Source organism: Conger conger, chromosome 4 (assembly GCF_963514075.1).
Source record: "Conger conger chromosome 4, fConCon1.1, whole genome shotgun sequence".
NCBI lineage: Eukaryota > Metazoa > Chordata > Actinopteri > Anguilliformes > Congridae > Conger > Conger conger.
The window spans coordinates 79,380,233-79,402,732 of NC_083763.1; the positions used below are offsets into that span (position 1 = coordinate 79,380,233).

Genomic DNA, 22,500 nt, shown 5'->3' on the forward strand with positions numbered 1-22,500 from the left:
GTGGGGGTAAGTGTTAAGGTGGGGGTTTGTGTTAGGGTGGGGGTTAGTGTTAGGGTTAAGGTGGGGCCTGTGTTTTAGGGTGGGGGTTAGGGTTAGTGTTAGGGTAGGGGTTAGTGTTAAGGTGGGGCCTGTTTTAGGGGGAGGGTTAGTGTTAGGGTGGGTGTTAGGGTTAAGGTGGGGCCTGTGTGTTAGGGTGGGGGTTAGGGTTAGTGTTAGGGTGGGGGTTAGTGTTAAGGTGGGGCCTGTTTTAGGGGGAGGGTTAGTGTTAGGGTGGGGGTTAGGGTTAAGGTGGGGCCTGTGTGTTAGAGTGGGGGTTAGGGTTAGTGTTAAGGTGGGGGTTAGGGTTAAGGTGGGGCCTGTGTTTTAGGGTGGGGGTTAGTGTTAGGGTGGGGTTAGGGTTAAGGTGGGGCCTGTGTGTTAGGGTGGGGGTTAGGGTTAGTGTTAGGGTGGAGGTTAGTGTTAAGGTGGGGCCTGTGTTTTAGGGTGGGGGTTAGGGTTAGGGTGGGGCCTGTGTTTTAGGGTGGGGGTTAGTGTTAGTGTTAAGGTGGGGGTTAGGGTTAAGGTGGGGCCTGTGTTTTAGGGTGGGGGTTAGTGTTAGGGTGGGGTTAGGGTTAAGGTGGGGCCTGTGTGTTAGGGTGGGGGTTAGGGCTGGGTATCGAAGGTCGGTACTTGTTTGGCACCGACCGAATCACTTCGGTACTACCGAGCACCGAAATATGTCAAAACATTCGGTGCCAACTTTCGGTACTTTACTTTTTTTTTTATATGTAAAGTATATATCTTGAACCAGTAGAGGGCGAAAGTGAACCGTCGACGGGTCACTTTGACTCACGGGGGTATCGACCCCATTTATGACCCCATAAAGTGACACAATAAAGCACAATACACGTCGTAGCACTCGGTCTGCCCCAGCGTTCAGCATTTGCCAACCATTCGCATCGAGCAATGCACGAGAGAGTGTATTCTCGGATACGCGAGGTGAAAACCATGTGCGTCTGTGGCATTTAAAACAAGGAAAAGACACTCCCCTAATGCTCGTTGATCCGGCTTGCTGATTGGTTGCCCTTTGTTGACATGAGGTTTTAATTCGTCTCTCATCCAATCACCATATCTGTTCTAAAATCGAACGTGGCCGCTGATTGGATCGCTAGGTAGCGACTGACTGAGGGTGGAAAAACAAATGCGTCCATGCGACACTTCAGCTAATGTACACATCACGGGACCGCATCTGAGGTAAACTTACCGGAGTGAAAAAATGTCACAACAACGGTCGAAGGTCTGGCTACATTTCACAAAAACGGAAGACGTCGTAAAATGCAATATTTGCAATAAGAAAGTAGCTGCCAAGACAGGCAACACTTCCAATTTAATGAAGCATTTAATCGTGCACGGCATTAACCTGAGACAACAGAGCTGCACCGTGTTCGATTGCATGAAGAAAAAAACGGCGACAAGTGGTGGGGCACAGTCTGCTTCCACAACGCCCGTATCCACGCAGCCTGTGCCACCCTCATCCCCGACCCCGACAGTGTCGTCGGCGACGGTGACTGATGAAGATGATGCCGGAGAAGGAATTTGCTAACGAGAATTGCTAAAGCTTCTTCCTGTTTTTACTTCACTGTTTTGGTTTTACAATATCCATTTTATAGTAATTTTATTTTCTATTTAACATTGCATTTTGCACATTGGTTTTATTTAATTTAAAAGTACTTTCTATTGCCTTTTTTATTTTTAAACTGCATAAATGCACATACTTTGTTTATTTACAAGTACTTTTGCACTTGCACTTGTGCATGTTTTGCAGTTCTAATTAAATATTTAATAGTTAATTTAGTAGTTTAATAGTTGTTCAAGTGAAAAAGAAACAATAAACATTTCACACTTAAAATGAATAACATTTGGACTCTTTCTATTTGGAAAAACTAATGTAAAAAGACTTGCATAATAGTAAAAACATTTTCAGGCTATTGCATTACGAAATGTGCTTTTATTTACATAGGTATCGAAAAAAGTATCGTTTTGGTACCGGTATCGAAACTCAGGAACGATACCCAGCCCTAGTGGGGGTTAGGGTTAGTGTTAGGGTGGGGATTAGTGTTAAGGTGGGGCCTGTCTTTTAGGGTTGGGGTTAGTGTTAGGGTGGGGGTTAGGGTTAAGGTGGGGCCTGTGTTTTAGGGTGGGGGTTAGTGTTAAGGTAGGGCCTGTGTTTTAGGGTGGGGGTTAGGGTTAAGGTGGGGCCTGTGTGTTAGGGTGGTGGTTAGTGTTAGGGTGGGGGTTAGGGTTAAGGTGGGGCCTGTGTTTTAGGGTGGGGGTTCGTGTTAGGGTGGGGGTTAGTACGTACAGGTTGTCCAAGTGAAGTTGGTGGCAGGTTGCCCAGCAGGAGACCTCTGTGGTGCCGTACAGGTTAAAGAATTGGGTGGAGTTCCCCTCGCCCCTCCAGCTCCGCAGCACAGACAGGGGGGGGCAGGCCTCGCCCCCCAGGGCCAGGACCCGCAGGGGGGAGGCAGCACTCAGCACCACCCTCCGCAGTGCACGTCCCCCAAAGCGCCCCAGAAGAGTGGGTGTGGCCTGCAAACATAGCGTTAGCATTAGCATTGCACACACACTCTGTAGCCTACCGCCTGCTACACATAACCCTAACCCTAACCCTACCGCCTCTTACGCATAACCCTAACCCTAACCCTAACCCTACCGCCTCCTACGCATAACCCTAACCTAGGGTTTGACCACCCTGGTCCTGCAGAGCCGCAGGGTGCTGGTTAATCACTCAATTTATCAATGAAAGCATTCGATTACTCAGTTAACTCAGCTCACCCAGTTTCTTGGGTTTGAATCAGTTACTCATTTTAAGGTGAAAACCAGCAAAAACCAGCACACCCTGTGGCTCTCCATGACAACAGTTACTGACCCCTACCCAAACCCAACAGCCATAACACACATCTTCTACACACTAATCTGTACACTGTCTCTAAGTTGTTACACCTGTATGATTGTCTATCACCTGTAAGACTCTTTGCTCCACATACAGTTATTTGTTATTTTGGTTCTGAGTGTGAAAGGATGTCAATGAGGTTGACAGATGGGTATTTTATTCCATACTGGATGACCTGACTTTTAGGCAAAGTAAGCAGTAGGTACACTTAGGTAGGAAAAGGCGACCAGCCTTCAGTCGGACGCTGAATGGCCATTACCTCATGTCATGTAATGTAATATTTGATTGCATATCCAATGACTGCTTGAAGTCTGCAAAGCATGGACCTCACCAGACGCTGGGTTAGGGTTAGTGTTGATGCACTGCAGTCCTCTTCAGCTCATGCTTGTTTCCGGGACCTTTTGCCTTCAGTCTTCTCTTCCGCATGTAAAAATGGATTCAGATCCAGTGATCGACTCGACCAGTCAAGTCAAGTCATTTTCCACCTTTTGGCCATCAAAAATAGCAGTATGTTTTGGGTCATTGTCTTGTTGCCTGATGAAGTGCTGTTCAATAAGTTTGGAGGCACTTGGTTGTATCTGAACAGATAAAATATTTCTCAAGACTTCAGAATTCATTGTTCTACTTCTGTCTGGAGTCATATCATGAATGAAGACAAGTGAGCCCATTCCACTGGCAGCCATACAGGACCAAAGCCATTTTTCTCCACACTTTCCTCTTTCCATCACTCTGGTACGTTAATATTTGTCTCATTAAACTGTAATCCCGCCTTTCTGTTCTTCAGGCTTACCCTCTGCAGTCCTGCTGGTGTCTTCTACATATGGTAGTCTTTGAACATCTACACCTGCATTCCAGGATAGTGTTTTTGATCTGTTGGGCTGTTGTCAGGTGGGTTTTTTCACCATAGAGAGTATTCTCCGGTCATCCACTACAGTGTTCTCTCTTGGTCTACCAAGTTTTTTGACATGATTGACTAGTTTTTTTTTCTTCTTGTTAATAATGAATTAAACTGCTAGCTTGGGAATGCCCAGGGTTTTTGCAATGTTCCTGATTGATTGATTTACATGATTTTCTGAGTTTCTTATGCCAGTCATCAACACTGCTCTCTTCCTTGTGTTGTCACCCCAACATCAATCTCTAAAGACCATGTCTAGACTGGACATCAACAGCTCTCTTCCGCATTCACTGCCAACACAAATTAATACACCTGCCTAACAAAACATATCTGTGATGCCAACAAATACTTGTACAAAAGGTGCTGTCATTGCTAAACAGTTAATTCGATATGGATGAAAATACCCTCAAATTAAAGCTGACACTCCAATGCCATTGTATCCTTTCAAACTCAATCTGCTGAGAACATCTCTGACAGAACTCAATCTGCTGAGAACATCTCTGACAGAACTCAATGTGCTGAGAACATCTCTGACAGAACTCAATGTGCTGAGAACATCTCTGACAGAACTCAATCTGCTGAGAACATCTCTGACAGAACTCAATGTGCTGAGAACATCTCTGACAGAACTCAATGTGCTGAGAACATCTCTGACAGAACTCAATGTGCTGAGAACATCTCTGACAGAACTCAATGTGCTGAGAACATCTCTGACAGAACTCAATGTGCTGAGAACATCTCTGACAGAACTCAATGTGCTGAGAACATCTCTGACAGAACTCAATGTGCTGAGAACATCTCTGACAGAACCAAAATAACAAAAGACGTGTCACTATCCCATGTGCTCACTGTACGTTCCTGTGTTGTGTGACACTCCCACCTATAGGACTCACCTGTAGGACTCACCTGTAAAACCGTTATCCTGTGGCGTTTGAACAGAACCTGAACCAGCCTATCAGGGACCTTTTTGATCACCGTGGGAACAATCAGAAGACACGCCCCTGATGACAGAGACAAAAACATCTCCACGACAGAGGGGTCGAAGGTCAGAGGAGATGCCATAAACACGACATCCTCTGCAGTCACCTGGAACAGAGATCTGCAAGAGAACACACCCCTCACACAGAGAACACACCTTTTACAGAGGACATGCCCCTTACACAGAGAACACACCTTTTACAGAGGACACGCCCCTTACACAGAGAACACACCTTTTACAGAGGACACACCCCTTACACAGAGAACACACCTTTTACAGAGGACACACCCCTTACACAGAGAACACACCTTTTACAGAGGACACACTCCCTTTCACATTCTCCAGGCCATTTTTCAGAAAAGTAATACCATCAACATTATAAATATGAATACATTCTCTGACATTCTTATGTCTATTACTATTTTTACATTAATGTTATTAAAAGGTAAATTAAATCAGAGTAATTTTTTCTTCCAAATTTGCTCAATCTCAGATATGCTTGGCTCAAGATCTTAACAGTACAAACCTGGAAGTAAATGACCATGCAAACAGTTGGTTAATCAATCCAGTCTGGCCACATAAAGGAAGTGATCTCCCAGCATGCAGACTGACCTGAGGTGCAGGATGTTGGGCACAATGCAGTGGTGTGGCACTCGAACGGTCTTGGGCAGGCCGGTGGTTCCAGAGGTGTGCAGCACGTAGGCCAGCGAACCCAGACTGGCTGGGCTGAGCCAGGGCCTCTCACCCTGCTGCCCCTGTAGGTCCTTCTTACACCTCACAGAGCTCCCCTCGTCCTGCCGCTCTGTCTGAGATCTCCCCTCGTCCTGCCGCTCTGTCTGAGATCTCCCCTCGTCCTGCCACTCTGTCTGAGATCTCCCCTCGTCCTGCCGCTCTGTCTGAGATCTCCCCTCGTCCTGCCACTCTGTCTGAGATCTCCCCTCGTCCTGCCGCTCTGTCTGTCTCTCATTGTTGGGCTGTACCTTCACCAGCGTGAGTCCCTGACTGTGCCACACCGCACACACTTCGACAGGCAGGTGTGGGGAAAAGGCTGTGTGGAATCTCTGTGCAATAGAAGGAGGATAGCAGTACACATCAGCATTGAGATAATTCATAGTATTCCATGACATCACTCAAAACAAACCATGGCCATATTGTGCAGATGCACAGAGCACCAACAGGGCCTGCAGACACAATATCACAAATGACAACAACCACAACCAACCACAACCAACCCATACCAACCACAACCAACCACAACCAACCCATACCAACCACAACAACCACAACCAACCACAACCAACCACAACAACCACAACAACCACAACCAACCACAACCAACCCATACCAACCACAACTAACCCATACCAACCCATACCAACCACAACCAACCACAACCAACACATACCAACCACAACTAACCCATACCAACCCATACCACCCCATACCAACCACAACCAACCCATACCAACCACAACAAACCACAACCAACCCATGCCAACCACAACCAACCCATGCCAACCACAACCAACCACAACCAACCAATACCAACATGAAATATAAAGACACTATCAGAGACGATATGAAAAGAAAAAAAAGATTAGATCCACATGACATCGACATAACAAAACTTGATGATTGATACTCTGGTTTGCCTGAAAATGAAGGGAAGATATCATAAATGTACCTGAGGTAAATGATTGGCATTTATATAGTGCCTTTATCCAAAGCATTGTACAATTGATGATTCTCATTCACTCATTTATACACACACTCACACACCACATTACATTACATTTGTGCCATTTGGCAGACGCTCTTATCCAGAGCGATGTGCAGTTGATTAGATTAAGCAAGAGACAATCCTCCCCTAGAGCAATGCAGGGTTAAGGGCCTTGCTCAAGGGCCCAACGGCTGTGCGGATCTTATTGTGGCTACACTGGGATTTGAACCACCGACCTTGGGTGTCCCAGTCATTTACCTTAACCACTACGCTACAGGCCGGCCCTACAGGCCACCATCACATAGGTATGGGTTAGTACATTACAGTGTGGCAGTGGTGGCTGATATAAACGAGGTTAAGCCCTCCCTATCTTGTTATTGTGTAAGCCGAGTCCCTCCCCCCAACCTTGGAGCGGCGAGCCAATTATGCCACTCCCCGTGTGCCGGCCAACCTCAGCTTTGGAAGGACTGGGGTTCGCTGTGCAAGTGCAACAAACTGAAGCCTGCATCAAGGTCCACTGCTTCAGCTGTGCACCACCGCGGTGGTGTCACTGCCACTAAAACACATTGAAAACTAGCACCAGGAGTCTGACATCAAAGTTCTAAGCAAAACCATTTCTTGTTTGTGAATTCTCTTAACATTTAGAACTCTGAACATACTTGTCTACTCTACCTGTAAGGACAAGGTCACACCAGTAAGACAGTACTGTGTACAGGAGCAGTCTTATCTGCAAAACACTGTATCAGATCCAGGCCAAATATGTAACTATTTAGGATTCAAATACTTTTCTCTACTCATTTGATCTTGCCTGGTACTGCCAACCAAGAGAACCAGAAAGCTGGGTTTGAATTGTTTGAGAGTATTTCATAGGTTCCAATTCACCAGACAAGCCCAGTAAAGCATAGAAATGTATCGGAATACAAAACAATTACACTTGACCCAGGTCTGGTGTGTATGATACCACCCTTTATGGAGTGGCCCAGTGAAGTGCTGCTTTACCTGTATCAGATGTTTACCTGTATCAGATCGCTTTGTACCACAACGCATCTCAGCCGACACCGCTCCATCAGCCGGACGCACAGATACGGGGGCGAGTCTGGATCCAGGGGAGCATAGGCGGCTGGGAGCTGTAAGATTCTGTTTTCAGACAAAAGTTATCCAAAAAAAAAAAAGCTGCACGTATAAATATGTTTGACTTCAATATATTCATATTTCTCAACACCAGGCAATAGTACAGACAGACCAGTAACAATAACAGATTAAACAGTTTTCCGTACACATACCCTAGAATCCAGTTCGGAAGGTTGATTCCTGGGTGACAGTATAAGCCACATATCAGCCCGCTTTGGTGGCTGTGCTCCTTCAGTCGACTGCTTAATTCATTCGCTAATGAAAGAAGCTCGTTGTACGTACGCGATGTGGTTCCCGTTTCGGTGCAGCTGTCAAAACTGACAGCGATTCTAGTACTGTGCAGAGATGCCGCCTTCTGAACCATTTCATACAACGTTTTATCACTCCTGTCCATATTAACAGTGAAAAATAAAGAGCCGATGTTCCAATAAAATAAAAATATAAATATATAAAAAAATATACCATAACATAAAAGGCCTGTCAGATTCAGCTCGCATTATTAGGTCATAGCTACCGCTGAACCCTGCAGTTCATGCTTATGTTCTCTGTCGCATGTGGGTGACGAATCGTATGACGGTTCGTTACGTCGCAACTTCAAATCCAATCAGCTTTGAATGTTTTCTGTAGGAAATAGTTTGAATTCGTTTGCTAGTCAACTTGTAAACGTGTGATGAAAAGTTCGTGTTTTTGTTTTCATAGCGCTGCCACACACAAAGAATGAAGTATGGATAATCATATCAAAATGTATATGAAAGACAACGACAATGTTTTCAGGAATACGTTGGAGCGAATTTTTGAAAAGGTGAGTTTGGGCCTTTCAGATTTCCTACATAACCCTGCTGTAAAATCCAGCTACGAAAATCTTGAAATACCAGCTCCCACCTTGAGCTGTTTGTTTCAGCAGGGAAGTTAACTAGCTAACGTTTGCGGGCGTGGGGTAAACTTGGAATAGCTTCCTTCTGGTTTTAATTCGTTTCACACCTCGCGTTTTAAAGTTGACTTTGTTGTCATTAATTGGCTGAAATACATACAGAACTTCGTGTGATCAGTGTGTCGCCTTTTGTCTTTGGCTCTCCCTATCGTCTCTACATCATCAGTACTCCAGAGTTGATGGCTCAGGTGTGGAAGTGTGTTTGCAGTCCATGACTTGCCGTACGGAAGAAGGTAACGTAATGTTCGATTGTTGAAGCGTCACTGGATTAGATATGGCCATTAGCACTGTATTCTAGAGCAACTTTACTTTTTCTCAGTGAAATAGTGCAAGCGATTAACATATTATTCACAAGCTTAAGAAGTGTCACATCCCACTATTATTTCAATTTTACATCAGTTCAGTATCTCAACTCAATATTCTGCTATGTTGTAATCTAGTCAGTAGAATAGTGCTAGCAATCCGGTCAGTAGATTAGCATAATATTCTAGTGTTGCTCAGTCGTCAGTCAAATAAAGATATCGTAGTGACAAGCGTAACGTTAGCTAACTAAGAATGCGCGAGTGAAAACGGAAAGAAAATTGTGTGATTGAAAGCCCTGTTCGAGGGTATTTCTTCCCTAATGGAGTCGCTTACCTCATCGGCTATTGGGGGTTTAGGGCTGCTATGTTTAATTATTCTGTGTGTTACGCTGTAAAAGGTCTTTGAGACAGTCTCCTGTGAAAAGCGTTATACAAAAATAAATTGAATTGAAAAGATCTTGATTGGCATAGTGGGATCCCTGAGAATACTACCCCTGAATGGTCTACACTGACGGTCTCCCTTCGTTGATCGGTAGCCCTGTAGCTTTAATTATGGTGCTATTTCAGGAATCCGACCTTGGAATGGAGAAGAGGTTGAAAGACAGATGAGGTCGCTGAAGGTATGGTGGGTGCTCTTCTGGGTCCATCTCAGAAGGTGAGCAGAGGTTGATCTCAGGCCCTAGAAAGGTGCTGTGCCCATAACACCCTCTCTTTCTCTTCTAGACCATTGCAGATTCCACAGGAATTTCCGCCCGAGGTATGGAATCACTTTGGCGATAATCTCACAAATTTGTGCTTAGTTTTAAAAACTTTAGACACAAGAATCGAAACGGTCAGCACTTATAACGCCTGTCCGCCTGTTCAAAACCTTGCATTGTGCATTCGTGTGAATAAATCTTCTAATTCCAAAAGCATTGGTTAAATAACTCATTTATCATGAAATACTAAATTAAAAATAGTTTTGATCACCTACACACAACATACCTATAGCTTCACTGTTTAGTTGTTTTTATAATACTTTAATATTGCAGTAGAAATACTTGATATGCCTTTCATTATGGTTCTTTTTGTGGTTCCAAATAAAAGGAATAGTGGAGACCGTAGAAGAGTGGAATCCACCACTCCTCTGATAACGGATGGTGATGAAATATTACATCCAATGTGTTAAAATAGATCATTTTCAATAGATTCAATAGATTTCAATAGATCAATGTCAATAGATGTGTCAATAGATTTCTTTATCCTAAATCATTCATGATCTATACATGGAATTGTAACAGTAATCCGTTTCCATAAAACTATGCTTTAGGAGTATTGTTACACTTATAATAGTTGGATTTATTGATAGTTAGATGCATTGTAATTAATGAAAAGACAGTTGTATCATATGTAATGTGTTACTTCATTTTCAAAGGCTAATACTTTGAAAGTTAAGTTGTGTATGTAAACAAGTGATTTGGTTCAGCGAACAAATTATTTTTGGTTTATGTGTATTGTATTCCAGCAATTGAAAAAAGTGCTGAGTTTTGAAAATTGCATTTTGATTATCCATTCTGAAAAATGACCTCAAGGTTCTGAGTCAAATTAATGTCAAAGTGATTGTAAACAAAACTGTAAAAACATCAATGTGGGACATTTGTATGGATATAATTGTGTAATTTGATATTTCTTTAATATTTGTAGGACAAGACACCAGTGGAGATATTCAAGTAAGGTTCTCATTCCATGTTGTGGCACTTGAATCAAATGACTTTGTGTGTGTGTGTGTGTGTGTGTGTGTGTGTGTGTGTAGCTGTGTGTTTGGGTGGTGTGTGAGTGTGTGTGTGTGTATGTAGCTGTGTGTTTGGGTGGTGTGTGTGTGTGTGTGTGTGTGTGTGGAGGATGTAGATGTGTGTGTGTGTATGTAGCTGTGTGTTTGGGCGGTGTGTGTGTGTGTATGGGCTCTGTGTGAGTGTGTGTGTGTGTGTATGTAGCTGTGTGTTAAGGGCGGTGTGTGTGTGTGTGTGTGTGTGTGTAGAGGATGTAGATGTGTGTGTGTGTATGTATAGCTGTGTGTTTGTGCGGTGTGTGTGTGTGTTTGGGTTTGGGCGGCGTGTGTGTGTGTAGAGGATGTAGATGTGTGTGTGTGTGTGTGTGTGTGTATGTGTAGCTGTGTGTTTGGGCGGTGTGTGTGTGTGTGTGTGTGTGTGTGTGCATGGGCTGTGTGTGAGTGTGTGTGTGTGTGTGTTTGGGCGGCGTGTGTGTGCATGGGCTGTGTGTGAGTGTGTGTGTGTGTGTGTGTGTGTGTGTGTTTGGGCGGTGTGTGTGTGTGTGTGTGTGTGTAGAGGATGTAGATGTGTGTGTGTATGCGTAGCTGTGTGTTTGGGCGGCGTGTGTGTGTGTGTGTGCATGGGCTGTGTGTGTGTGTGTGTGTGAGCGTGTGTGTGTAGAGGATGTAGATGTGTGTGTGTGTGTGTGTGTGCGTGTGAGCGTGTGTGTGTAGAGGATGTAGATGTGAGTGTGTGAGCGTGTGTGTGTAGAGGATGTAGATGTGTGTGAGTGTGTGAGTGTGTGAGTGAGTGTGTGTGAGCGTGTGTGTGTAGAGGATGTAGATGTGTGTGTGTGTGTGTGTGTGTGTGTGTGTGTGTGTGAGTGTGTGAGTGAGTGTGTGAGCGTGTGTGTGTAGAGGATGTAGATGTGTGTGTGTGTGTGTGTGTGCGTGTGAGCGTGTGTGTGTAGAGGATGTAGATGTGAGTGTGTGAGTGTGTGAGTGTGTGAGTGTGTGAGTGTGTGAGCGTGTGAGCGTGTGTGTGTAGAGGATGTAGATGTGTGTGTGTGAGTGTGTGAGTGTGTGAGAGTGTGAGTGTGTGAGTGAGTGTGTGTGAGCGTGTGTGTGTAGAGGATGTAGATGTGTGTGTGTTTCTCTCTGATCTAAAGCTCTGCCTGCAGCTGGACGAGACCCAGACCTGCTGCGATGACCCTTCTGTTTCTGAATCCCAGATGGAGAGAACCTCTGAAACCGCTTCCTGTAAGAGCCTCCGTGTGCTCGCTTCTTATAGCTGTGTTTCTGGTGTGTGTTTCTGGTGTGTGTTTCCTGTGTGTTTCCTGTGTGTTTCCTGTGTGTTTCCTGTGTGTGTTTGTGTGTGTTTGTGTGTGTTTGTGTGTGTTTGTGTGCGTTTGTCTGTGTTTGTCTGTGTTTGTGTTTTAAGTTAGCATCACACCAAGCACTTTAACTACAAACCATAATGACCGCTGTGATGACACAAAGTTCTACAAGCATACACACCGTAACAATATCGTTCCACAATGTTTCACTGATCTCACACGACTACACACTTTCTAAAATAAACGACTAACTCTAACCCTAAAATACACAAGAGGCACATTTCACTGATCTAAAATGACTTTACTGATCTCACACAACCGTATTCACTTTCTAAAACAAACTGCTAACCCTAAAATACACAAGCAGCACAGCTGGCGAATTTGGGGCCACAGTTGCTGTGATTGTCTGTGTGTAATGGGTGTGATTGTGTGTAATGGGTGTGATTGTCTGTGTGTAATGGGTGTGATTGTCTGTGTGTAATGGGGGTGATTGTGTGTAATGGGTGTGATTGTCTGTGTGTAATGGGGGTGATTGTGTGTAATGGGTGTGATTGTCTGTGTGTAATGGGGGTGATTGTCTGTGTGAAATGGGGGTGATTGTCTGTGTGTAATGGGTGTGATTGTCTAATGGGGGTGATTGTCTGTGTGTAATGGGGGTGATTCTCTGTGTGTAATGGGGGTGATTGTAACGGGGGTGATTGTCTGTGTGTAACGGGGGTGATTGTCTGTGTGTAACGGGGGTGATTGTCTGTGTGTAACGGGGGTGATTGTCTGTGTGTAACGGGGGTGATTGTCTGTGTGTAATGGTGTGATTGTCTGTGTGTAACGGGGGTGATTGTCTGTGTGTAATGGGGTGATTGTCTGTGTGTAACGGGGGTGATTGTCTGTGTGTAACGGGGGTGATTGTCTGTGTGTAATGGTGTGATTGTCTGTGTGTAACGGGGGTGATTGTCTGTGTGTAATGGGGTGATTGTCTGTGTGTAATGGGGGTGATTGGCTGTGTGTGATGGGGGTGATTGGCTGTGTGTGATTGCTCTGTGTAATTGCTGTGTTAGGGGAGTCTGGCCCAGACGGGAGTGCAGTGCAGCCGGAGCAGCAGGACGAGGAGCTGGAGCGCACGCTGAGCAGCCGGGGCAGCCTCCTGGACCTGTATCCCAGCATGCTCTGCAAGGTGGGCGGGGCCTGGCGCAGGCAGGCTGTGACAGAGGCAGCCAATGCTGTGCTGCGCAGATATCGCAGACGAGGCAGACCACGCCCCCAGATCCAGGCCCTCAAACTCCGCCCCCAGAGGCAGGGTCTGCAGGCAGGAGGGGCGGGGCAGGGGGCAGGTCCCGTGGTGACGGACAGTGGCTCTCTCTCGCGCACCTTCACGGTGAGCAGGGCTTCACCCAGATCCTCCCCCCAGAACACCCTGCAGCCACACCACCAGCCTTCCCGGCCAGCCTATCAGGAGCGGAGCTTTCCCTCACGGCTCACTTCCTTGCCCCACAGGCCACCTCCCCTTTACAGTAGCCCCTCCCCCATGCCCCACAGGCCACCTCCCCCTTACAGTAGCCCCTCCTCCATGCCCCACAAGACACATCCCCCTTACAGTAGCCCCTCCCTCATGCCCCACAAGCCACATCCCCCTTACAGTAGCCCCTCCCCCTTGCCCCAGAGGCCGCCTCTCCCTGTCGCTAGCCCCTCCCAGTGGGAGAGGGGCCCCAGTCAGGCTCCGCCCCCCTGCAGTGAGCAGTGTCTGCGCCGGCGGTCCTTCTCGGGATTCCCGGCGTTCCGGGCGTTCCCGGCCTCACGCTCCCAGGTGGATGAGCAGTTTGAGGAGCTGTACCAGCGCTATGTGTGCCAGCCCAAACCTGGCTGGTCTCTCCCGAGCCTCTCCTCCCCGCTCCCCCGTGCCCTGGCTGCTCTCGCCCTGTCCCCTCTCTCCCCTCGGGTTCGCAAGCGGGGCCGGGCGCCAGAGCCCAACACCCCCAAGCCCAAGCGCTTTCGGGAGGGGAGCCCCTCCCCCTCGCCGCAGAGCTGGCCTCACTACCACAGGACTACAGCTCCCATGAGCCCCTGCAGGCCTGCGGGAGCTGCCCACAAAACTACAGCTCCCATGAGCCCTGTCTCCCCTGGACACTCCCACAGCAACCAGTTGGGTGGAGCCTTCCGGAAAGACCCGTGTTCCCACAGTCCGCAGGTGCGTGTGGGTAAAATATGTTCTGGCTTCACCTGTGTGGTTCCACCGACTCTCCTAAACTGTTCACCTGCTCTCCTTCCCCAGAGACACACGGGTGCGGCCTGGTCCAGCCGGGCTCAATCTGAGGGTTCGTTTTATGATTTTCATTTTCATCTTTAACGAATTTCAGCATGTCGGCTTTTTTATCACGTGACTGATTTAATGTTCCTACAGGAAAGTTTCCTGTAAGATCCAGTATCTCCTGGCCAAGGGGATTTTCACCAAGGTAATCTAAAAGCCCTGAATAGGGTAATCCCATGACTTTTGGAGTCACCATTCAAATTTTGCTCAAGCTTTGTGGAAATGTTCTTTATATATTCAAAAGAGAACATGCAACACAGCCTCATTGGATTTTGAATCACACATCCATATTGTATAGTGATATTGGCTCTTCAAAGGGGGGGGGGGGGGGTCACCCCCAAAAAGTAACTCGCAAGTGGAAATTGGGGCTTGTGTTGATTTTGGGGTTCGTGTCGATCATATCTTTGGTATTAAAGGAGGGAAATGTTTTATCTGAGCAGTACTATGAAAATGAGTTATGAGTTCATAATCTGAGTACGTTTTCCCTGCTTTAATGCCAAAGATATGCTCCAAATACCACCCCCCCTTATTTAAGAAACAAATATGTTTAGAACAACAAATTCAATGAGGCTTATATGTTGCATGTTCTCTATTGAATATATAAAGAACATATACACACAAAGTTTGAGCAAAATGGAGTGGTCACACATCTCACACCCATTACTGGCACTTATCAAATGCTGTTATGGACATGGACTTTTGTTTAGTATCCATTTAGTTATTTACTGAAATGGGGGACTATGTATAAAAAGGGCTGGAGTCATCCAGTATGGATGTAAATACTAAAATTAAAGTTGGCAGTCTGCACTTTAACTTTACAATTTAGTGATTACGTCCGCTGCCAATCATTCTGTTACAAAGGGAAATGTGTTGCCTGTCTTCAGTGTAATGGTTGGACATAACCATGGCTCTCTCTCTCTCCCACAGTTCATCTCGAAGGCGGCTTCTGTACGGTCTACCAGTGACCAAGGGAGCCACAGCCTGGTGACCCTACTCATACCACCACCTTTATCAGTGAGAGTGACTCTCACCTGCGCTCCTGCATTCTATGGTGAAAGCTGTGCGCTCCTGCATTCTATGGTGAAAGCCGTGCGCTCCTACATTTTATGGTGAAAGCCCAGTGCTCCTGCATTCTATGGTGAAAGCCCAGTGCTCCTGCATTCTATGGTGAAAGCCCAGTGCTCCTGCATTCTATGGTGAAAGCCCAGTGCTCCTGCATTCTATGGTGAAAGCCCAGTGCTCCTGCATTCTATGGTGAAAGCCCAGTGCTCCTGCATTCTATGGTGAAAGCCCAGTGCTCCTGCACACTTCTGCATTCTATGGTGAAAGCCCAGTGCTCCTGCACACTTCTGCATTCTATGGTGAAAGGTTTCTTTACTTTGGTCCACAGGTCTCCAGCTGTAGTATCTGAAACATCTAATTTCCTTCTGGTCTTGTGACATTGATATTGCTAGAGAATTGAAGGCAGTATGTATAATTTTATTCGGTAGCCCTCATGATCTCCTCACTGTTGAGCTGTAACTGCATGATGTCGTGATTGGGCTAGTTGTGTGTTACACTGGTGTTGTGGTCATTGAGTATTGTCTATGTCTTGTACAAAAATGTATGCGTTTGCTTTGCTTAAAGAAATACGATTTCATTTTTAATAAAATAAAAAGTCATTTTCAATATGAACAGTACTATTAATTAATCTGTTTGGCAACTTCAGTACTACACTACAGCAGGCCTCCATACCCCCCAACCAGACTGCATCCCCCTATACCCCCCAACCAGACTGCACCGCCCTATACCCCCCAACCAGACTGCATCCCCCTATACCCCCCAACCAGACTGCATCGCCCTATACCCCCCAACCAGACTGCATCACCCTATACCCCCCAACCAGACTGCATCCCCCTATACCCCCCAACCAGACTGCATCACCCTATACCCCCCAACCAGACTGCATCACCCTATACCCCCCAACCAGACTGCATCCCCCTATACCCCCCAACCAGACTGCATCACCCTATACCCCCCAACCAGACTGCATCCCCCTATACCCCCCAACCAGACTGCATCACCCTATACCCCCCAACCAGACTGCATCACCCTATACCCCCCAACCAGACTGCATCCCCCTGTACCCCCCAACCAGACTGCACCGCCCTGTACCCCCCAACCAGACTGCATCGCCCTGTACCCCCCAACCAGACTGCACCGCCCTGTACCCCCCAACCAGACTGCATCCCCCTATACCCCCCAACCAGACTGCATCACCCTATACCCCCCAACCAGACTGCATCCCCCTATACCCCCCAACCAGACTGCATCACCCTATACCCCCCAACCAGACTGCATCGCCCTATACCCCCCAACCAGACTGCACCGCCCTATACCCCCCAACCAGACTGCATCACCCTATACCCCCCAACCAGACTGCATCCCCCTATACCCCCCAACCAGACTGCATCACCCTATACCCCCCAACCAGACTGCATCGCCCTATACCCCCCAACCAGACTGCATCGCCCTATACCCCCCAACCAGACTGCATCGCCCTATACCCCCCAACCAGACTGCATCGCCCTATACCCCCCAACCAGACTGCATCGCCCTATACCCCCCAACCAGACTGCATCGCCCTATACCCCCCAACCAGACTGCACCGCCCTATACCCCCCAACCAGACTGCATCCCCCTATACCCCCCAACCAGACTGCATCCCCCTATACCCCCCAACCAGACTGCATCCCCCTATACCCCCCAACCAGACTGCACCACCCTATACCCCCCAACCAGACTGCATCACCCTATACCCCCCAACCAGACTGCATCACCCTATACCCCCCAACCAGACTGCATCACCCTATACCCCCCAACCAGACTGCATCACCCTATACCCCCCAACCAGACTGCACCACCCTATACCCCCCAACCAGACTGCACCGCCCTATACCCCCCAACCAGACTGCATCGCCCTATACCCCCCAACCAGACTGCATCGCCCTATACCCCCCAACCAGACTGCATCGCCCTATACCCCCCAACCAGACTGCATCGCCCTATACCCCCCAACCAGACTGCATCGCCCTATACCCCCCAACCAGACTGCATCGCCCTATACCCCCCAACCAGACTGCATCACCCTATACCCCCCAACCAGACTGCACCCCCGCTGCATTCTGCACCTTCTCTCCAGCTCTCGAGTTCTGCCCAGTCTATTCAGGGAAGCTCATAAATCACCAGTCTATTCAGGGAAGCTCATAAATCACCAGTCTATTCAGGGAAGCTCATAAATCACCAGTCTATTCAGGGAAGCTCATAAATCACCAGTCTATTCAGGGAAGCTCATAAATCACCAGCCTATTCAGGGAAGCTCATAAATCAGAAGCGGTTAAATCACCAGCCCAGTGACCTTTAACCCCTTAAGTATCACCCCCTTGTCTTGACACAAGCTTGAAAATAACATACCCCAAATAAAATGGTCACTATTCTTGAACCCTTTTGACTACAGGCATAATCCTGGTCTCTTCAGAAAGGTAATCTTTTGGGGTTTGTTGTGACAGCCCTTTACATACTTTAGAAACCAGCGGAGATGGTAGACATGAATGACACTCATTGTATAGCCAAGGCTGTGTCTTTAATGTATAAAATCCACACATCAGTCATGCATATCCAATGCATACAGGGAAAAACAAACCACCTGCAGCCTGGATGAGCTAGCACATTCTCCACGAGGCTGGCTTTAAAGACCTTATGAAGTGTTGTGGAATTAACCTGAATTTGGCATGATTTCAGGTGTGTGCGTACAGAATGCCACGTGTGTGTGCTCTTAAGTTGTTATACTTGTACTGGCCTTTCACCCTTTGTATGTGTAATGCTTCCATGCAGTTTGGTGTGCATCTTGGGTTTGCTATTTTTCATGTTTGTGCATATACTGTACCATTTGGGCGTTTGATACTTTGTGTGTATGTTGTAGGTGAAACATGTTTGTGTTTACACTTTATACTACACAATGTGAGCATGTGCGTGTGTGTGTGTGTGTGTGTGAGAGAGTGTGTGTATATGTGTGTGTGTGTGTGTGTGTGTGTGAGAGAGAGAGAGAGAGAGAGAGAGTGTGTGTGTGTGTGTGTGTATATATATATATATGTGTGTGTGTGTGTGGTGTGTGTGTGTGTGTGTGTGTGAGAGTGTGTGTATATATATATATGGGTGTGTGGTGTGTGTGTGTGTGTGTGTGTGTGTGTGTGTGTGTGTGTGTGTGTGTGTGTGTGTGTGTGAGATCACCACTCCAGTTCTACGGGGTATTTTCCTGTCAGACAGGCGGTACAGTGGCCCACTCTCCAGCTGGGTTTGCGGTGGGACTCGGTCTGGTCCTTCTCCGTGGGGATCCCTCCCTGAACCGCCGCCACCAGCCCCTCCACAGACAGGTACTGCACACTGGTAGCACCTGCACACAGGTAGCACACCTTATTTACACTACCACTCCAATTCTGCTCAAACTTTGGGTAAATGTTCCTTATATATCCAATAGAGAACATGCATTCGCCTGATTGGGTTTGTCATTCTGGAGATATTTGCTCTTGAAGAAATGGGGGGCGGTACCCAAAAAGTCACAAGCGGAAATTGCGATTTTGGAGCATCATATCTTTGGCATTTAAGCAGGGACAAACCTGACCTTTTGGTTAAGAATGGCTACAAGCAAAATTAAGTGAAATAGATAATTTATTAAAACATTATACAATGCCAAAGTTGGGCCTGGCCAGAAAATGACCAAAAAGTGTCAGATATTCAACCAAGTAGATGGTAAGATAGAAAGTTTACAATAACATTTTAACATTCTTCAAAAAGGCATAATAGACTCAAAGAGAACTACCATTCTTTTTAAAACTTCAAAGACTTGTTTTTGAACTGACCAAAACATGCGAAGGCATTGCTGTATACATTTTTTTCTAGTTTTTCTACGTAGTCAGGTCCATAAATATTTGGACATTGACAAACTCACCGATGTAGCCGGCGATGTCCTGAAACTCAGGCTTGTTGGCGATGAGCTCTTCTTTGGTGGGGATGTTGATGCCCATGTAGCAAGGGAAGCGGATCGGTGGAGAGGCGACACGGATGTGGACCTGCAGGGTGGTGAACGGTACATTTATATAGCGCCTTTATCCAAAGCACTGTACAATTGATGCTTCTCATTCACCCATTCTTATGCACACCAGCGTCTTGCTCAGGGACACTTCAACAAGCCCAGGGCGGGGGATCGAACCGTCAACCCTCCGACTGCCAGACGACTGATCTTACCACCTGAGCCAATGTCGTCCCCAGGAAGCCATTTTATTCCTATTATTCCCGTTTTATTAAAAGGAATATTTAAGAATGAACATGGTTGAAAATGCACATGCCCCAGTATAAAGTTACACAAAGGGGGTGCTCGACAGAGAAACATTATTTACAGAAAAGTTTGCTTATTCTTCACTATTTTTCCAGGATGGCTCACCTCAGTTGCTCCCGCCTCTTTCAGCAGTTTGATGATGGGCGATATCGTGTTTCCTCTGACAATCGAGTCGTCGATGAGAACAACTCGTTTGCCGGCGAAGTTGTCGGTCAGAGCGCCAAACTTCTTTGCTACACCCAGCTGCCGAAGGCGGGTGTTGGGTTGGATAAACGTTCTTCCAACATACCGGTTCTTACACAGCACCTCCACATAGGGCAGCCCCGCCTGCCAAGAACAGAGAGATGCTCCCATTGAACGTGCGCCTTTCATGCAACAAGGGTATGCTCACCTGTCACCTGTGGCTCACCTGCTGGGCGTATCCCAGGGCAGCAGGCGTGGCCGACTCTGGAACGGTGCTGACCACATCTGCGTCTGTGGGAGCCTCGAGAGCCAGCTGCCGTCCACATCGCTGCCTGACAGAGTACACCATCTGACCTGCAACAGCAGAGGGCGCCACTGAGTAACATGACTATAACATATATATAGGCGCTGGAAAAGGCTCAAAGAAAGGCAACCAGATTGTACAAAAATAGTAAAAGGAGACCTGATTGAGGCTTTTAAATTCATTTTCAAAGGATTAACAAAGTGAATTACGGGAGCTTCTTCAGGTTGGCCAAGGGGGCACAAATGGAAATTAGCCAAGGATACATTTGGCATAGATATTGGGAAGTATTTTTTCCCCACACAGAGTGGTTACTATGTGGAATAACTATAGTAGAGGCAGAAACCCTTGGCTGTAGGGTCTGAAGACTGAATGGAGGTGAGGTGGATCTGTACCATTCGCTGCCCTGTAGGCCAGTACCATGGCTTTTAACCAAATGAGCTGTAACAGGCAGCCAGTGAGGCAAAGAGGGGAGGGGTGTGACGTACACAGGAGTTCAGTGGATGGTTGAATTAGGGTTATGGTTTTGGTTATGATTGGTTTTGTGGTTAGTCTGGTTTGGGGCTATGGTTTTGGTTATGGTTGGTGCTGGGATTAGTCTGGTTTGGGTTGGGGCTTTTGGTTATGGTTTTGGTTAGGGTAAAGTTGGGGTGGGGTTAGGGTTAGTCCAGGAGTGAGAGCACCAGGGCCTAGATTGGGTGCCTTCAAATACACAGGGAAAATGGAAGACCTGCCTTCGAATATGGAGTCAGGTCTGGCGAAGTAAACGTATTCAAATATGCAGAAAGCTGGGAGATCTCCCTCTGGTCTGGGCACCACGCTGAGGGTCTTCACTCCGTGTTTAGAGATCTGTACTATCTCCCCCGGTTCCACCTCCCGGTAATACCTGCAACCAGGACAAACCGCTCACTTCCCACAATGCACCGGGCCTAGCAGACACTAAACACTAGGGGGAGCAGAGGATTTAATGGGAGATGCACAGGGTATTGAATATGAACAGTACTATATTAAGGATTCATAAAATAATGTTGGAAAGTGAACGATCATGAACGTTATGGAATAGCCACGTATTTCACAACATGGACCGTTAGAGGTTACCGTGGTAATGGAAAAGGTTGAGGTAATGTGATCTCACCGTGCACCGATGGACTGGAAGCTGCAAGACTCTGATGACACCACCCAGCCCTCCGTGTCTCCATCTCCTACAAACACAGAGCTGTCAGCCATCTTACCTAACCCTCCAAACACAGAGCTGTCAGCCATCTTACCTAACCCTACAAACACAGAGCTGTCAGCCATCTTACCTAACCCTACAAACACAGAGCTGTCAGCCATCTTACCTAACCCTACAAACACAGAGCTGTCAGCCATCTTAGCTAACCTTATGAACAAGGTTAATACCTTGTAATGTAATGTAATGTATGTGTGTGAGTATGTGTTTGTATGTGAGATGGTGTGTGTGTGTGTGTGTGTGTGTGTATGTATACGGTGTGTGTGAGTGTGAGAGATAGAGTGTGTGTGTGTTTGTGTGAGAGAGAGATGCAGAGTGTGTGTATACGGTGTGTGTATGTGAGAGATGCTGTGTGTGTGTGTGTGTGTGTGTGTGAGTGAGTGAGAGAGAGAGAGATGCAGTGTGTGTTCGTATTGCACTAGTAGTGAGGACCGACGTACTGGTACTGGAACCCTTCAAGTGAGGACCTTTTGGGTGGTCCTCACTGGTTTCTTCTTTTAATGGCATCTGGAGCCATATAGAGCCAAGAGGTCCTCATTTATGGGGTAAACCAAGCAAAATAAGTGTTTCTGTGTTTGTCTATTTGCTCTCTGCGCCCCCTGAGGCACACACATGTAGTGCAGTGGAATTATGCCATTGGGTGTCAGAAACCTTACTGATTTTCCTGATTGGACCATGGTATTTCAATGTGGTTATTTCTTAGTTCGTTACAATTTTGGAGGGAAAGTTGCTGTTGCTGGGCAGATGCAAAGGAGTCCTGATACAGGGATTATTTGATTGGCTACCATTTTGGAGGGAAAGTTGCTTTGTGAGTGGGGAAGGGAGCAGTGTTGTTTAGATGAGTTTGGCTTTTCAACAGAAATGAGCTGCCTACACATTACAGATAGCCCATACAATCTCCTCTCACTCAATTCATATTTGAAATTGTACCAATCTCACCGTTATCTTTTTATTACAAAATAATCTATGATTTAAATATAACTAGGTCTATGTTAAATTGAGTTTATGTTCAAATTATATATACAGTAAATCCTCAAATTGTGTCTGGGATTCGATTTGAAGCCGGGCCTCGGATAATAGGCGGGGGCGTGGCCGGTTCGGGCAAATAAAGGCCGGCCCCCAAATACAAGCCGGG

The 22,500-nt window shown here is 46.8% G+C and overlaps 3 protein-coding genes across 6 annotated transcripts in view; 1 reads left to right on the forward strand and 2 right to left on the reverse strand.

The window, feature by feature from the left end:
• The window catches only part of aasdh (aminoadipate-semialdehyde dehydrogenase), a 17,901-nt gene extending 9,693 nt beyond the window's left edge, over positions 1-8,208 (reverse strand). The window contains exons 1-5 of one of the 2 annotated variants that reach the window (XM_061237398.1): positions 7,810-8,208; positions 7,543-7,663; positions 5,419-5,867; positions 4,734-4,926; positions 2,342-2,568 (exon numbers count right to left, since the gene is read on the reverse strand). In XM_061237398.1, coding sequence (XP_061093382.1) covers positions 2,342-2,568; positions 4,734-4,926; positions 5,419-5,867; positions 7,543-7,663; positions 7,810-8,051 — 1,232 coding nt within the window. In that variant the 5' untranslated portion in view covers positions 8,052-8,208. Of the gene's footprint in view, positions 1-2,341; positions 2,569-4,733; positions 4,927-5,418; positions 5,868-7,525; positions 7,664-7,809 lie in introns of both variants that reach the window. The other variant, XM_061237399.1, reaches the window with a different exon arrangement.
• A 2-nt stretch (positions 8,209-8,210) lies between these two features.
• On the forward strand, positions 8,211-15,950 carry si:dkeyp-117h8.4 (uncharacterized protein LOC572032 homolog). The gene is made up of 10 exons (XM_061237405.1): positions 8,211-8,459; positions 8,755-8,821; positions 9,458-9,510; positions 9,614-9,647; positions 10,574-10,599; positions 11,819-11,897; positions 13,030-14,156; positions 14,241-14,283; positions 14,370-14,421; positions 15,204-15,950. The coding sequence occupies exons 1-10, from the start codon at positions 8,382-8,384 to the stop codon at positions 15,262-15,264; spliced, it is 1,620 nt and encodes a 539-aa protein (XP_061093389.1). The 5' UTR covers positions 8,211-8,381; the 3' UTR covers positions 15,265-15,950.
• Positions 15,951-17,876: 1,926 nt separating this feature from the next.
• Positions 17,877-22,500, reverse strand: part of ppat (phosphoribosyl pyrophosphate amidotransferase) — a 14,516-nt gene continuing 9,892 nt past the window's right edge. For all 3 annotated transcript variants that reach the window (XM_061238137.1, XM_061238138.1, XM_061238135.1), the window contains 6 exons: positions 21,270-21,336; positions 20,869-21,020; positions 20,060-20,187; positions 19,756-19,977; positions 19,264-19,384; positions 17,877-18,708 (listed from right to left, as the gene is read on the reverse strand). In XM_061238137.1, the coding sequence (XP_061094121.1) occupies positions 18,542-18,708; positions 19,264-19,384; positions 19,756-19,977; positions 20,060-20,187; positions 20,869-21,020; positions 21,270-21,336 (857 nt within the window). In that variant the 3' untranslated portion in view covers positions 17,877-18,541. The remainder of the gene's footprint in view (positions 18,709-19,263; positions 19,385-19,755; positions 19,978-20,059; positions 20,188-20,868; positions 21,021-21,269; positions 21,337-22,500) is intronic.

What these genes read in the sequence shown, in the direction of transcription:
- si:dkeyp-117h8.4 (XM_061237405.1), top strand. Translation starts at nt 8,382, where the DNA reads ATGGATAATCATATCAAAATGTATATGAAAGACAACGACAATGTTTTC. An exon ending in GACTTGCCGTACGGAAGAAG is followed by an intron (nt 8,822 to 9,457) that starts GTAACGTAATGT and finishes GTGCTATTTCAG; the next exon opens with GAATCCGACCTTGGAATGGA. An exon ending in CGTGTTCCCACAGTCCGCAG is followed by an intron (nt 14,157 to 14,240) that starts GTGCGTGTGGGT and finishes CTCCTTCCCCAG; the next exon opens with AGACACACGGGTGCGGCCTG.